Source organism: Myotis brandtii, unplaced genomic scaffold (genome assembly GCF_000412655.1).
Source record: "Myotis brandtii unplaced genomic scaffold, ASM41265v1 scaffold724, whole genome shotgun sequence".
Taxonomy (NCBI): Eukaryota; Metazoa; Chordata; class Mammalia; order Chiroptera; family Vespertilionidae; genus Myotis; species Myotis brandtii.
Genome location: NW_005370857.1, coordinates 437,590 through 454,066, shown reverse-complemented (window position 1 = coordinate 454,066; position 16,477 = coordinate 437,590). Strand labels below are relative to the sequence as shown.

The 16,477-nt window shown below is 39.5% G+C and overlaps 1 protein-coding gene across 1 annotated transcript in view; it reads right to left on the bottom strand.

Moving 5' to 3' along the window:
• The window catches only part of DGKI (diacylglycerol kinase, iota), a 325,776-nt gene that overhangs the window by 173,466 nt on the left and 135,833 nt on the right, over positions 1–16,477 (bottom strand). Inside the window, exons 9-12 of the mRNA XM_014530144.1 lie at positions 9,709–9,831; positions 8,016–8,138; positions 7,673–7,747; positions 7,082–7,180 (exon numbers count right to left, since the gene is read on the bottom strand). Of these exons, the coding sequence (XP_014385630.1) occupies positions 7,082–7,180; positions 7,673–7,747; positions 8,016–8,138; positions 9,709–9,831 (420 nt within the window). The remainder of the gene's footprint in view (positions 1–7,081; positions 7,181–7,672; positions 7,748–8,015; positions 8,139–9,708; positions 9,832–16,477) is intronic.

The following is a 16,477-nucleotide window of genomic DNA, read 5'->3' as shown; positions in this document are numbered from 1 at the left end:
CACTGTTATACCAGTTGTTACAGAGGCCAATGCAGGTCTTTTGTCCCAATTCCATCCAAACCTATAATTTAAAAGTTCTGCTTCATCATGTGCTTGCTATAAATTTAGCAATAACATTTTCTCCTTGATTATTACAACTAATCCTGCAGTTTCACCAAAGGACATAGTTTGCTTCGTGTAAAATTCAGACATAGGTTTAGGTACATAATACCATGTATTTTTCTTTCCACACTGCGCCTTGGTATCAAGTCCATTGAGGATTATCCCAAGTAAACTTTTATGTTTAAGAGTCATTTTAATGACAAACCAATTTACAAAAAATTTCCTAATGACTTGCTAGAAAATTAATTTTTCATCTTTAGAGTCCTAGAGCAATATGAGTTATAGATGTTAATTACTCTTTTCCACCTTTGGCTATGGTCGAGTGCATGTCTCAATTTCAGCTTCTTCTCCTATGCATACAATACTAGGTAATTAATATCTTCTAAGAAATAAAATTACAAGGCATTTAGAGGTTATTTTCTTCATCTAAAATTTCTCTAGAAAGTTTGAGTGACACCATTTCGTTTTTGCTCATTTTCAATTTGTGTTAGTTGGAACACCTAAGTGTCTCCATTTATTCTTTTGAGGAAGGGGTATTAAGGCTGACACATTTTGCACTGCACACCTCTAGAAGGCGCCACTGACATTAGAGCCCATTAGAATAATGCCCTCTGCCGTTGTGCGGGGATAACTTGCATAGCCTTCTTACATTACATTCAGTCATTATATAATTTCTTCTTTCAAAAATAATCTTTCTACAACATAATCAGCAAAAAAATGACGTGTCTGAATGAAAGCATTGCACTGTTTTAAATCAGTCCTGGTGGGTGTGTAGTAAAAAGATCTAACAGACATTAAGTCAGTTCTATTAACTCTGCTATTAACTCTAGGATAACCTACTTTCGGGCTTTAAAAGAGGCAATTTATTCAATAGAACGGAATGGTTTGACAAATACTAATTCACCAGGAAAAGATCAATTTCTTGCTTTCTCACTGTCAGTATTAAATATACTAAGTTATTCACACAACTGTCATTCACTAACAAGTCTCAATGTGCCAAATGCAAAAGATGTTCAACTTTTGTGTGAGTCTAGTTTTCTCTAAATGAGAAAATAGCTTACAAGTTAATTCCAATACACTCTGGAGAGAGTCCTCATACACAGTTGTAGATGTAATACCTCATTGGCCATAGAACTTTTTAAGATATTGTGATATTGGGTATTTCCCTGGAGTGATAAAAATGTTCTTTTCAGCTCCTGGTGTTGGGGAACAGGGTGGGAGAAGAGAAAACGACTTTCCAGAATATAGGTAGATTGTTTCTCGAGGGAAATTAACAGGTTTCAGCCACTCACCCACTATGTGCGGGGTTCGGTTTTTATGTGAGGAAACAGAAAGATGGACTAGACAGAGAAGATCTTTGCCTCACGAGGAAGTTTTATACATTATTCATAAATTAAAATACAATGACTTGGGAGTATGGAGAAGCAGTTAAGGATGGGTCAGCTCAAACAGCACATCAATCTTCATGAAAACACTGTCATTCTCATGTAGGCTGAAACATTGGGATGTTACTCAGGGAGCCTTGTCACGGAGCTATTATCACAGGTGTTATCTCAGAGTTATTATCATGATCATGGAAAAAACTGTCCACATAATAAGAAAGGCCCAAGGAAAATAAAAGGGAGTGGGAAGGAAGAGGTTAAGAAATGAGTACTTGAAACTGGCTTCAAACCACCCCAAAGTAATACCTAATTTACTTCATGAAAACGTATTTGGCTCCTGTTCTGTGCCCACATGGACACCCAAGATCTCAGGAGGAGGTCAATATTAGTTCATTAAAGATGGAAAATGCACCTGGCCGGTGTAGCTCAGCGGTTGAGCATTGACCCAGGAACCAAGAGGTCACAGTTCGATAGCTCAATCCCCTGTGGGGAGCATGCAGGAGGCAACTAATGGACAGTATTTCTCTTCTCTCTCTAAAAATCAATAAAAACATATTTTAAAAAAATATGGTAAATGTGATGGTAGAGATGCCTACTGACCAGTATGAGAGGCCAGAGATACTCTAAGCCTCAATTTTGGGATTAGGGCAGTGGTTCTCAACCTTCCTAATGCCGCAACCCTTTAATACAGTTCTTCATGTTGTGGTGACCCCCAATTTCATTGTTACAAATTGAACATAATTAAAACATAGTGATTAATCACAAAAACAATATGTAATTATATATGTGTTTTCCGATGGTCTTAGGCGACCCCTGTGAAAGGGTCGTTAGACCCCCAAAGGGGTCGAGACCCACAGGTTGAGAACCGCTGGATTAGGCGAAGGCTACCTACATATGATATTTAGACTTTGTCTTGAAAGATGAATAGAGGAAGAAGTTTTAGGATAAAGACACACCATAGAAAAACTATGTTCCATTCAGTCTTTGAGTCATGAGGCAGGGGTCTTGGGAAACAAAACAGCCTGACTTGTACACTAGGTCATGTACGCTAAGGAGCTTGGGCTTTTTTTTAACAAAAGGTAAGAGTCACTGAAATGTTTTAATTAGGGGGTGGACTTACATTTTGATCCTTTTGTCTGGCTACAGACTAAGGAGCTAGACATCCGGGCTCTAGATCTATCAAAGGGGCTAGATGACTTGGTTTGAGTCTTCTTGGCCACTGCTGTGGACTGAGTGTGTTCCTCCAAAATTCATAGGGTGAAATCCTACCGCTCAATCTGATGTATTAGGAGGTACAGCCTTTGGGAGGTGCTTAGGCCATGAGGGTGGAGCCATCAGAATGGGATTAGTGCCCTTATAGGAGAGACGCCAGAGAGCTCCTTCCTCCCAAATGCCACATGAGGACACAGGAAGACGCTGTCTGTCAAACAGGAAGTGAGTTCTCACCAGACACCAAACTGGCTGGGGCTTTGATCTTGGACTTCCCAACCTCCAGAACTGTGAGCAATAAATGTCTGTTGTTTATCAGCCACCCAGTCTGTGGTTACTCGGCTTCACAGGCTGAACTAAGACAGCTGCCCTCACATTCCCACCAATATTGTGACTTGGGGAAAAAGGGGCTTTCCACAGATTCATTGTTTGGTTGTTTCAATTCCATCTGTTTAGCTGGCTTGACAAGAAGATCTGAGACAGAATTCTGACATGTGCCGTCATCGACTGATTGCCCTTCTGCCCTCTTCCCAGCCTATCCTAAGCTTTAGGAAACTCTAATTTTATCTAAGCATAATGATTCTTGATTTATCCCCAGCTTGAGCATTGCAAAACGTAACATTTTCATTGAGGTTGTTTGAGTATTTAAAAACAGTTTGGGGCTCAAATATTTGAAGTTATTGATATTTTTTGTCTCCTCATTCTCCCCACTTTGGTTGACTTATGTAGAAGGGGCAGCCCTGGTCTGGGGGTGGCTCAGTCTGGGGAAGCTTGTCCACAGATGGTGGTGAGAACTTGGTCAGGATGAGCCTGCCCACAGACTGAACACCCCTTCCTACAAGTTCCCCAGGAGCTCCAATCCAGAGGGGCAACTCACACCATACCCTAACCTGAGGATTTCACATGGAACCGCTTGGAAACCAGGGTCTGGACCCCTCACCTCTCAGGACTGACTAGCTAGAATCACCCTAGTGGTCAGAGCACCTGCTTTACCCTGAACTTACAACCTACATCACTGGAAGATGAGAGCGTGAGGAAGAGATGGTGTAAAAGCAGGAAACATCGAGAGGTATCAGAAGGATCCATACGACTCAGGTAGAAAGATGTTAATGACTCAGAGACACCCAAGAAAAAGAATCCGATTTGAAGTTAACGCAGAGATGAGTGTAAGAGAGAGTGTTCATTTCTGGAGCCCTTGGGTTTCCATGCAGAGGAGGGGACTGTGTGGAAGGGAACTTTATCTTCCCTCTGCCACCTCTTGTGCACAGGACACACGCAGGGTGGATACTGTGGCCCTGATTCCACCGCCTGTCCCCTCCGATAGTGCAGATCCCAACAACGACAACAGTGCTGAAAATGTCTAAATCTTTTTAAAAATGCAGCATTTTCTCCACCTTAAGTGTTAGAAAAACAGAAAATTAGGGAGCATTTTCTCAGTCCATTAGGATTTTGTGTCTTGGCAATTATCAGTTTGGCTCAAAAAAATCACAAAAATTCTATAAAAAAAAAAGAAAAACTGACAATTATTGTGAAGCATCTGTTTAAAAGACAGGATTGTTTAAAAGACATAGAAGTGCTTAATCCCCATATGTGGTCATCTAACTAAGTTCCAACAAAGTGTTAGAAACTTTCTGTCCACACAATTTACTATAGGAAGAAAAAAAAGCTGTAGGTATTTTACTTGCCAGAAGATGGCGATATAGACTAGCTATATAAAGAACAGAAGCCTAAGCCAGTTTTTGGTTTGTTTTTTTTAAGTTAGAAGCCTAAGCCTCAAGAACAGAAGAGCAAGAGTGGGGAGTGCTTTATATGCAGAGGCAGATGAGTAGAGTAAGTCATGGCTAAAAGGCAAGAATCAGGATTTAACAACAACAACCACGTATTTCTGTATTGACTGCGTGAGCCCTCGCTGGGCAGTGTGCTCTCAGCAGCAGCAACAGCACCACCTGGGAGCTGGTTGGAAAAGCAGAATTTCAGGGCCACCGGCTGACTCCGAGTCAGAGTCTGCATTTTAACCTGATCCCAAGCGATTCATGTGTACATTCAAGCTTGAGAAGAGGGTCCATGGCTCTCAACATTGGTTCCACAAGAAAATAAACAGGAGAGTTTATACCAGTCAAGGAATCCTACTCTCACAGCTTCTAATTTAATTACTAAGGCATCACTAGTTTTTTTTAAAAGCTACCTAGGGTATTGTGTAGGGTGGAGAACCTAACCTCTTATTCCCAATGTATGGCTGAATCTACCCTCATCAGCAAAGTTAAGGGTGTGTTATAGCCCAAGTTCAGGAAAAGACTAGCCCTAACAGAGGAGTGAGTTCATCTCCAACCAGGACTCTTCCCTACTCGCTGCAGTCAGGGGATCAAGCTGTGCCTTCCTCACTGCAGATGAAATCACAAATATACTGTGCTGGAGGTCAGTGTGAATGATGCCAACTGTACATAAGTGATTGGATTTATTCATAGTTTTATCAGCATTTCACATTGTGCTTAGAAACAAGGTTCTTTGTATTTCTTAGGCTTAATACAGAATTCTATTTTAAATAGAGAGTATATAGACATTTAAATTTATGTAATATTCACTTTTACTTGGTTAGCCATACTTCTGAGCATCCCAGCCATTCTAGAAGTAACATCCTTAGGGTCATACATTTACAAGCCAAAATGCATTAAATGACATCATAAGTCTTTTGTCTCTAATAACTGGGCACTTTAAACATTTTTTAATATCTCCCTGTAACCTCAAGTTCCTCAAACACATCTCTACCTCTTTCCCAATAATGCTTTCCTTTCCTGAATGCTAATCAATAACAAAGCCACTGTTAGATGATCTGCTGCACAATCTTGATGCTTTACTTCCCTTTATGGATTCCATCCACATGTCATCCCCTAGTCCATCTGTCCACCCATTCATCTATTAGCCATCCACCCACCCATCCACTCACCAATCCATCTTTCCAAGTTATGCTTACGTTTATGTGAATAGCTTCCTGACTTACACATTCTCAATGTATCAAATTAATTCCTTAAAGATGCTTTCATCATATTACTCTTTTGTTCAAATTTAAAAAATATTTTAAATTAAAAAAAAACTATTCCCTGGTACACATCCAAATCCTCAGCCAAGTTTTAAGACACTGGTCCTAGCTCATTCTAATCTCTACCTAACACATTTTAATAATATGCATGCTCCACTCACCATACAGTCCTCAAAACAAATCATTTTATCACGACATCCGTTCTTCCATTAATATTGTTTATTCTTGTATAATTATTGTTCACTAGTATATACCATATACCAGAAATCATAGGTTCAAAGGTACAGCCCCTGGTATTTATTATGAAGCCTGTACTTTCAATGTATAAACCTACAGAGAAGGCTTATGTTGCAATTTACAGAGTGCCCAGGGCTACAGGGACATAATGCACAGCACAGTCAAGTCTGAGGAAGGGATCAGAAAGGTGCTCTTGAGCCTTAGAGGATAAACAGGGATTTGCCACAGTAAAGGAGAGCAGGGCATTGTTCCAGCTCTCTCCCCTCTGCCTAACTAAGTATGTCCATCTTCTGTTTCAGCTACTTCCATGACACCATTTCCTTATCACTCCCAAGTCACTGCTTGCCTCTAAAACCTGCAGCACTTGTAGTCTGATCCACTCAATTTAGAACTCACATGTAATTAATGTTGTCTGAATTATTCTTCCCATTGCCCCTTTTATGTCATTAACAGACAAGATGTCCTTAGGAAATTCACTTAAGCTTCCTTGAGCTCTTTTGTAATTAGTGAAATAGGAAGCAACATCAGATCATCTCTGAAGTCCCTGCCATTAATTATTTATACAGAGCGGGCTCCATCTTTACTGGACTCAAAGGCAGGGATCACCTGTGAGCGTCTGTATGCCCTAGAAACAAAGCTGATCATGATTTCCCAAGTGCATTTTACACAATGACTGCCATCATGAAACATAGTGGGCATGTGGTGCTCAGGTGGCCAAAATCATGGAGTCAACTACATTAGCTTTGTTTTGTGCCCCAACCTTGTCCCTGAGAAAGTGGTTGTCTTCTAAAGCTAGGGGCCCTAGGTGCTGTTCTTTTAACCCAGTAGTTCTCAACCTTCCTAATGACGCGACCCTTTAATACAGTTCCTCATGTTGTGGTGACCCCCAATTTCATTGTTACAAATTGAACATAATTAAAGCATAGTGATTAATCACAAAAACAATATGTAATTATATATGTGTTTTCCGATGGTCTTAGGAGACCCCTGTGAAAGGGTCGTTGGACCCCCAAAGGGGTCATGACCCACAGGTTGAGAACCGCTGCGGTGTTGGGAATTGTGTTTTTAAGAAAGCATTGCAGCTTCCAAGTTAAACTCATCAACAATGACTCACCTGGTTGCCTCCACTCTTGGGGTTCACAAACACAAGCAAGGGTTTCATGAGAGGAGAAGAGATAGGTTTTATCACAAAAGGACGACCTTTGTTTTCCTGCTGAAGGAAGAAAACAGCACAACTAAGATGCACATCCATGACTTGACAGGCAGCCCCAAAGCAATTGGAGTGAGAAACCGCCAGCACCACCCCAACCCTTGCAAAAAAAACAAAAAAAAAAACAAAAAAACCCACAAGGTACAACTTGTTTCATAGGGGTTACTCTTAATAGGACACTCTGTGTAAAGCTTAGAAGAAAGTTTCTCAAGGTATAATTTGCTGAGAATTGAGCCATGCTTTTGGTTTTATTCTGTATACCATAAACATTCTGGAAGTGTTAACTCTTTATCATCTTTGGGGTAACACTTCCATGGACAAGTGCAGATGCTCTGTGAAGTGGCAGAGGTTATATTTTTTAAAATACTAAGAATTCCACATGTTAGAGTACAGTGAAGGAGAAAAGAGTGGTGGGAGATCTATCAAAACAACAAGCTTGGGCAGGCTATGGAAAAGAGGATGGATTTCATTGGACCATGATCCTGAAACACTTACTTCAGTTCCCCTTTTACTGGCTTTTCTTTTAAAGCTCGTTCTCTTCTTCTTACGATTGGAAGCCTTCAGCGAGTTCTGTGAGGAGAGAAGGGAAGACCTGAGCTCGGGGCAGACAGCCCCCGAGCTTTCCCATGCAGAACCATGTAGAAGGTGACGGCAGCACATGCTGTTGGACTGCATGCTTCTCATGCTTTGACACTTCCAAGCCACTGTGCATGGGTAAGCCACAGACAGAAATCAGTCGAGTGCTTCAGAGTGAGCAACTGACTCCCCACCACACGGAGAGGCAGGGAGTTAGAACCCTGGAGGCTCTCATGGACTCACATAACAACACATGTTATACCTGCCAACCCTCCCAGTAAAAATGGAAGAATCCCAAATTCTCTGAGGGGCTCCAGTCTCCCGCCCAACCAGGTCCGTCTCCCGCCCAACCAAGTTCAAGTTCAACTCCTGGTATGGAGATCACCTATGTGGAAATGTAAAAAAGGAGGCCATTTTTCATGTTTTTCTTTTTCCTCTGTTTACTTTGTTCTGGGTAATGACTCTTCTAAGTAATGGTCATAACTTACTCATCTGTAATGGAACTTTATGATCCAACTATCCTATCAGCATTGATGACTAGGTTTTAAAATGCAGAGATAAGACTCACCCTTAAGTTAGTAAAGTAGCAGTCATTATTCTTTCTTTCTTTAAAGACCCATTAGTTTAAAAAAGTCTTCCCTCTCCTGGAGCCTTAATTTTTTTTCTTCTCACAAAAGTGCCTCCAACTTGTTGCAATACAGTGACCCCAAATTTACTTTCCCTGTCTTTCTCTTTCTAGGAGTTTTATAGACCACAACTTTGTGATTACTCTTAATATTTGATACATATGCTTTGAAAAGAACTTCTCTTAGGAGGCCAGTCACAGTTCATTTGTTGAAGACCAGCAAAATGAGATTTAATTAGTGGAGTCAATAATTAATTAGATTGCCATCTTCACAAAGCAAGACATTACTACCACATTGCAGATGTTTAACAGAGTGCTGAAAGCCTGAAATACAGAATTCTTAACTTAAAATTTTATATAGTATATACACATGCATTGCTTGAGCAATTAAGAGTTTTCAAACAGCTTGAAGAAAATTAGATCTATTCTTTCATTTAGAGTATTTTTTTCAAAATAAAATTAGTCTAGAGTACATATATTAACACATCCAAATCAGCAAGATGGAAACTATTTAACTTTTATTTTTCTTTCACTTGGACCTCAAGAAAAATAAGTTGATTTATGCCTTTCTCACCAAGGGTGAAGGAAACTTTCTTGAAGCACCATTGTCTCAAAGTTTGTTCCCCCTTCAGAATAAGAGTTTTCAGGTTCTCTGGTTCTCAGCAGAAAAGAGAAATCCAGAGCCCGGGTTACTTCTCATCACTCACTCTAGACTAGCTACCCCTGCAAAGAGATCTCCAAGTTTCTGAATTCTTCTTTAAATGGGTCTATTACCATGTCGCTCTTTGGGGAAACTTTGCCTTATTAAAATATTTGGTATATTTTTTACTACTTTCAGTTCAACTAAAAGGAAAGAAAAATAACTTGGAGCCTTTAAACGTTTAATCAACCAAATGACCCAAGATGAATGCTGGAAACTATTGGTCTGGCCACATCCGTGTCTATTTGATGTCAATTAGGGATGCTGAGTGGTTCTTCACCATCACTGCACATTGGCCTCACCCGGAGAGCTTTTACGAAATGGCCCCAGGAAATATTCTCATTTAATTTATTTGAGTGAAGCTCAGGCAAAGGTACTTTCTAAAAGCTCCCCAGGCAATTCTAACATGTAGCCAGGTTTGAAGTAGAAAGGGAGGAGTAAAGAGACGCATATACTGAGATAAAGCAGAAGATCTGTGGGATAAGGACCATGAGCTGTGGAATCCGACAGACCAGGTGTTAATTCTGGATGTCACGAGATCGGTGCTACTGGATCTGAGACTTTGGCCAAGTCGTTCAAAGTTTCAAAGTAACAGTTTCTTAATTTCAAAATGAAGGTGATAATACCTACCTCAAGCAGAGTTGTGAAGTTTAAATCAGAAAAAGTATGTGAAGCAGTTAGCCTGGTATCCATCCCATGATAAGGACTTCCAAAAATGTTAGTTGCCTCGTTCACAGCTGTATATCCCAGCACCTAGCACAAATGCCTGGCACATAGTATGCACTCAAATCATTGTTGAAATAATGAGTCAGTATTATTCAAATGTACAACACTTGCTGAGTCTCTCCTGATTTTAGAAAGGATCCTTAGGAATTGAATGCCTGTCTGCTAACTTCCTTGTTGTTTCATTTCCTTTATTGCCAAGAGCAATGCAGGACGCACACCAAGTGCTTGCAGGAACACACTATGGTTCTTGGTTCTTGACAGGATTCAATAATTAAACTCTGAGAGAAAGGTCTAATGGATCAGGCTAAGGTTGTTTCCTAAGCTTGCCTGATCATAGAAATCAGAGGTCCTCAGGTGATTCTGACAATCAAACACGTTTGGGAAACAGAGTTAGAAAAACACATCAAAATAAGGCTTGATGTCTGAAAACAGAGCAGGCAGGGAACTCAATTCTGATAGGGAACACACACACAAAACAGCCTTTTTTAACACACGTAGCAAATACAAGTGCTTCTGAGCCTCACCGAGCCAAATGCACCTGAGGCCTTCTTCATCTCACAGAACAAGGGGCAAAGACCAAGCAGTAGTTGACTTACAGTACCTGGACGCCTCTATGAGAGATCTGTGTAAGCTTACAGCCCTACGGATAGTCAAATAGCAAAAGATAAGCAGTATGGAATTTCACAGCACACCTCAAAATTCCCCGGGCTTCCTCTGGCTCCTGTGTAAATATGTGTCTCTGTCTCAATGTAGGACTTCTTTTAGAAGGCAGCATATAGGGAACTGATGGATATGAAGACAGATTTGGGTTGTGTTTTGGCCATGACAAGCCATCTAATCTGGCTAATCCATAACATTGCCTATCCTGCTGGGTCAGCATTGTTGTGAGAGTTAAATAAGAATGTTTGTGAAGAATGTCAAAATTATACTAAGAAGTTATTGGGTAGAATTGTTAGTGATATATTCAAGAAACCTTTAAATACTTGTCCTGTGTTCTAAAACAAAGCATCCCTGTCATCGAGGGCAGCTAACTCCGTGATACAAAGATGAACTTGGCAAGTTCAACACTATCAAAACAGAGAACCATTGTGCTCTCACTTGGATATTTGCATTCTTCTGATTCCAACAGATTCGCCCCACTACATTCGGTGCCCACTCTTTTGTTAAAGTCCTAGTAAAACATAAAGGCTTTTTGTTTTCATACCAGGTATCAGGAAGTCTTACCTTGCTGCAGTAATAATCCTATCAACAAAATCTTTATCATAGTCTGACTCCTTCCTGGACTGCTAAGAAATGCCGATGGGTGAATCACTCAACTGTGAATTATACTTAACTACCTTTTGCTATCCTTCAGGGATTGGTCCAGGCTATGGGATCGCAAAGAATCAGTTATAATAACCATCTAAAGAGAAGATATTCCACTTCTTCATCCCAAATAAAGTCTTTCCCCATGATATACTAAACAAGGCTCTGATGGATAATTGGAGGGAGAATCATGGACTTTGTCTCTTAAAGAGTGTTCTCACTCTGCCCTGCTCCAGCTGCACCCCTGGGACAGAGCTAGTCCTGAGAACAGGCAGGCAGAAGAACAGAGAAAACACATTCCAAAGTTAAGGATAGGGTCTCAGCAGCTTCTCAGGTGTATTTGACTAAATCACAGCGAGTATTACCTAACCTTTAGAACTGACCAAAAGAAATGGCTTGAGAAATTTTGATGGATATTGTTGGTCATTGTTATTAAATGTGGTGAGTCTACAGCATTTTAAGGTTATCCAATTATAAGGAATAAGAAAGGATTCATATGAAGAAGGCCCATACAAGGATAGAAAAGAAGTTGATTGTGGCATTTTTATAAGTAGACTATTGGAAACAATATAAATATTGATCAGTAGGGAGTTGGCTAACTAAACTAATATATTAAACATGCATTCAATCTATATGTACTAACATGGGCTTTTTCCAAAAATTTGGTTGTTGTTGTTGTTTTTCCATTGGGAAAGGTAAGTTTTAAAAGCATTGTGTGTAAAATAATGTCATTTATTAAAAGCACACACCACTGGTCTTCCACAAAAAAAATCATGTAACACAGGTCTTTCCTTCAGCTCCAAGCATTTATACTAGGATTTGAACATCTTTAACTTGTTTATCCAGTCAAAATATTATCCTCTACCATTTTTAGTACAGAGAAGAAACACCGACATCTGTAACATTAAATATAACTTTGGCTGTAAATACACCAACAGATTCAAGCTTGATTCTTAAAATATGATTTTCTTTTAATTTCTTAAAGTCATCTACCTTCTAACATATTTTAACTCCTAGGTCTCTCCAAATAATTTGGTAATGAAACTCAGCACATCATCCAGGCAGCGCTCATTCCCCTTACCATCAAGGTTTCACACAACTCCCAACCGCACAGCTGGTCACGGAGTAATCATCCCCTTGGAGCCAGGGATCTCTCAACAGAGAAGGACAGTATGTGGTTTAATCCCACCTCTTTACAACCTACTTTCCCTGGCCATTATATATTCAAGTAGATTTCCTTGGCTCCTCCTCTCTGGAGTTATTTGTTTAGACACAAGTGTCACAAATAAAACTAACTTTATGTGATGATCCATCTTACTGTTGTTGTCAGTATGTTCTATCAACTTGCATTGTCCTTCCTCATCCCTCTTCCCAATAACAAGCCTTGCATCCTTCAAGACCAAGCACAATGACTTTTTCTTTCTTTCTTTTTTTTTTTTACATAACCTACGCTGATCTCCACAACTGAAATTTCTTAACCCTGCTTCATGTTTCCACCTTGATTCTACATCTTCAGTAGCAATTAGCATTCCCTGCCTTAAACGTATAGGCCTCTCACTGCCATGGCTGCTGATTTAGACAACCTGTCTTGTCCCTTCCTCTCACCATCTTATGAGTGTCTCTCCTGAAAGATGAACATGGATCAAGAAGGCAAACATTCACAGATATCAGAAGTCCACTTTAAAAAAAAAATTGCATGTGGCAAAATTCCTCTTCCAGAATCCACATTCTGCCCAATGATTTGGATTGTTGGGTCTATTTTCAGATTAATATCTAATTCATCTTTGGACCTATATTCATCACTGCATATAGCAGCATCTTTGAATGTGGTTAATGAAGTAAATGTTTCTTTAACACAATTAAGATTATCTTCTCCTTTATCATATTTTAAGCAGTATCATAGAATGCAGACATATATATGCATATAATAATATATATACAGATGTGTGTATGTGTGTGTGTGTGTGTGTGTGTGTGTGGTGTGTGTGTTATATGTATATAATAATATATATACAGATGTACAGATGTGTGTGTGTGTGTGTGTGTGTGTGTGTGTGTTAAAAAACAGACAGCTGTCAGGGGGGAGTGGAAAAGGGGGAACTTGATTAAAGAAGGTGAAGGGATTAACCAAAGAACATATAGTCATAACCCATGAACAAAGATAGCAGTGTGGTGATGGCCAGAGGGAAGGGAGAGACAGGGACTGGGTGGAGGTGGGCAAAAGGGGGGTGGGACTATAGACATCTGTAATAGTGTCAACAACAAAAATAAAGTTAAAAAATAAATTCTAAAAATTGGAAAAGTATTTGATCTGTTCATCTACCTTCCAAATTCTCTCCATCATTTCCCAATGTCTCCAATAAATTTTCTAATCTTACTATTTCCATACCATTGTTAACCGGTTGCAACCCATGCCCCACACTCTACAACTATGGTTTTGATGGCATCAATGATCTTGTCCCAAACACAAGGACTTTTCTCAATCCTTATTGTTGTTGTTTTTTAACATCTGTGACTGCCCTGTATTTCTTCCCATTTCAAATAATGAAATTCTGTGTTATCATAGTTCTCTCCTTATTTTGTAGAACTTTGTCTCCTTCCACTATCTAGATGTAAATGCTTACTCAGTCTTCTTGGGTCCTTGTATTCAGTAAGTGAATAGAACTTGACTGTCTCCCCTGGGGCAGGCATCATGCTAATGAACATGCAATCCCACTGCAGTGGAAAATACACCAGCTACAGTAGGAGTTCAAAGTGCACTTGGGAGCACAGTAGACAGCAGGCTGTGGCCCCTGTTCTGTCTCTTTCTGCTCTCTCCATTAGACATCTCATGTTCTTTCCATCCCCTTTCATTGCAATACATGGGTCAGGGATCAATAACTTCTGTCCTGACCCCTGTGTGATTGTCCAACGTTTTCATCTGCTGATGCACAGCTTTGCTCGATACCCTGTACTCCTACAAGTCAACAAGAAGGAAAACAAGAGCTAACATCTATTGAGTGTTTACAATGAGCCAGGTGCTAGTCTATGCACTATATCTTTTTTGTTTTTTAGCTCATTAGTCCTCATGAAAACCCTATGCATTAGGTACTAGTATCATTTTGCAGATGAGAAGTTGAAACAGAAAGGTTTAAGTTGTCTGCAATTATACAGGTTATTAAGTGGCAGAGCAAGGTTATGAATCTAGGGCCAGTGGTTCTCAACCTTCCTAATGCCGCAACCCTTTAATACAGTTCCTCATGTTGTGGTGACCCCCAACCATAAAATTATTTTCGTTGCGAATTCATAACTGTAATTTTGCTACTGTTATGAATCGTAATGTAAATATCTGATATGCAGGATGTATTTTCAGGGGTCGCGACCCACAGGTTGAGAAGCGCTGATGGGCAATCTAACGCATAAACTAGAGCACTTTACCATTACTTTATTACTGCCCAAGCTCATCATCCATTAGCTTTTACATAGAATTTAGTTAATTGATTAAAGTACTAAATTTAATCAATTAACTAAAGAAGAGGGACTACCCCAATTTTTAAAAATATCAGATTCAGGAAGGGTTGCTGTAGAGTAAAACAGTGAATGGCATGGCACATCACAAAGAACTTGATTTCCAGAATCAGAATTCCTGGGATTAAATGCCACTTCAAAGTATTTACTATCTATATCAGGGGTCCTCAAACTTTTTAAACAGGGGGCCAGTTCACTGTCCCTCAGACCACTGGAGGGCCGGACTATAGTTTAAAAAAAAACTATGAACAAATTCCTATGCACACTGCACATATCTTATTTTGAAGTAAAAAAAACAAAACGGGAAGAAATACAATATTTGTATTAGCATGTGGCCTGCGGGCCATAGTTTGAGGACCCCTGATCTATATGGACCCAGGAAATTTGACTTCTCTGTTCCTCACTTCCTCAGCTATAAAGTAGGAATAACAAGATACCGGTCTCATAGGGTACTGTGATGACAGAATGAGATAGTGAATGTAAAGTAAATGTTTCTGAACATATAAATGTTAGCTCTCCTAATTCTTATTATAATATCCTGAATCCTAGAAGACAATAAAAAGGTACGTAATAAAAAAAATTGGATTATTGCATCCAGATAGTGAACTGTAAATAACATCTCCCATTAAAAGTAACCAGAGCTCCTTAGAGAAATGGCTGATCACAGGTATGAACAGGAAACGCACAAGATAATCCTGGCACATGATGTGATTACTGAAACCAAGGAAGCTAGCAAAAACTTCATGGCTCATAAAATATGGAGACAGGAGTCACCTGGAAGAGGTCCTAATTGGTCAAATATGGAACAATATGAATATAAGAATAATAATGATGCCAGTGAATTAAAACACATTATATGCCATATATATCACACAATGATATAGGTTCATAATTCAAAATTATACTCTGCAAGACAACCACCACAACCATCACCACTCTTGGCCACGTAATAAAAGTTGCTAACATGGTAACTTATTATTTCTTCTGAAAATTTACAAATAAAGGCAAATACTCAAGCATTTGTAATGTACTTGCTGGTAATAAGGGAACAGTCTCTTTATAGGAAAATCATAGCCAAAAAAATGAAGAGTAAAAATTGGGAAGTCACCCTTTGGCAACCCTAAAGAAATGACAACATAGGTAATAATACTTATTAGATAAAACAATAGGTGAAAGGCTGATGGACAACTTTATGACAGATGAATTAGGATGACAGTTCCTGAACTTACTGGCCAACCTTCACATCACTAAAAGTTAGCAACGTGACAGAAATACATATCATCACCCCTGAATTAAACCTGAATCTAATTAAGTTTAAGTATTATTTTACAAGAAATAGGGGCCTTCCGTGAAATAATTTTAAAACAATATAAGGATACAATCAACAAAAATAAAAATCTGAGAAATTCCACAGATACAGTGATCCAATTTATTCAATAAATGGCATGAAAAATAAAAGAGGGGATTGTTACAGATTAAAAGAGACTTACAATATGTCACCAAAAAAGCACCTGTGACCTCTGGATCTTGATTTGAAAAAGATAACTGTGAAAAAAATTTTTTGAGCCCTGGCCTGTGTTCTCAGTGGTTAGAGTGTAACACAAACCCACCCACCCCACCCCCGCACCAAAGGGCTGCAGGTCCAATTCCTGGTCAAGGGCATGAACCTGGGTTGCAGGTTTGCTCCCAGCCTTCAGCCAGGGTGCATGCAAGAGGCAACCAATCAATATGTGTCTCACATCGATGATGTTTCTCTCTATCTCTCTCTTTCTCTATCTCTATCTCTCCCCTACCTTTGACTTTCTTTGAAAAGCAATGGAAAAAATGTCTTCATGTGAGGATTAGCAAACAAACTATATAT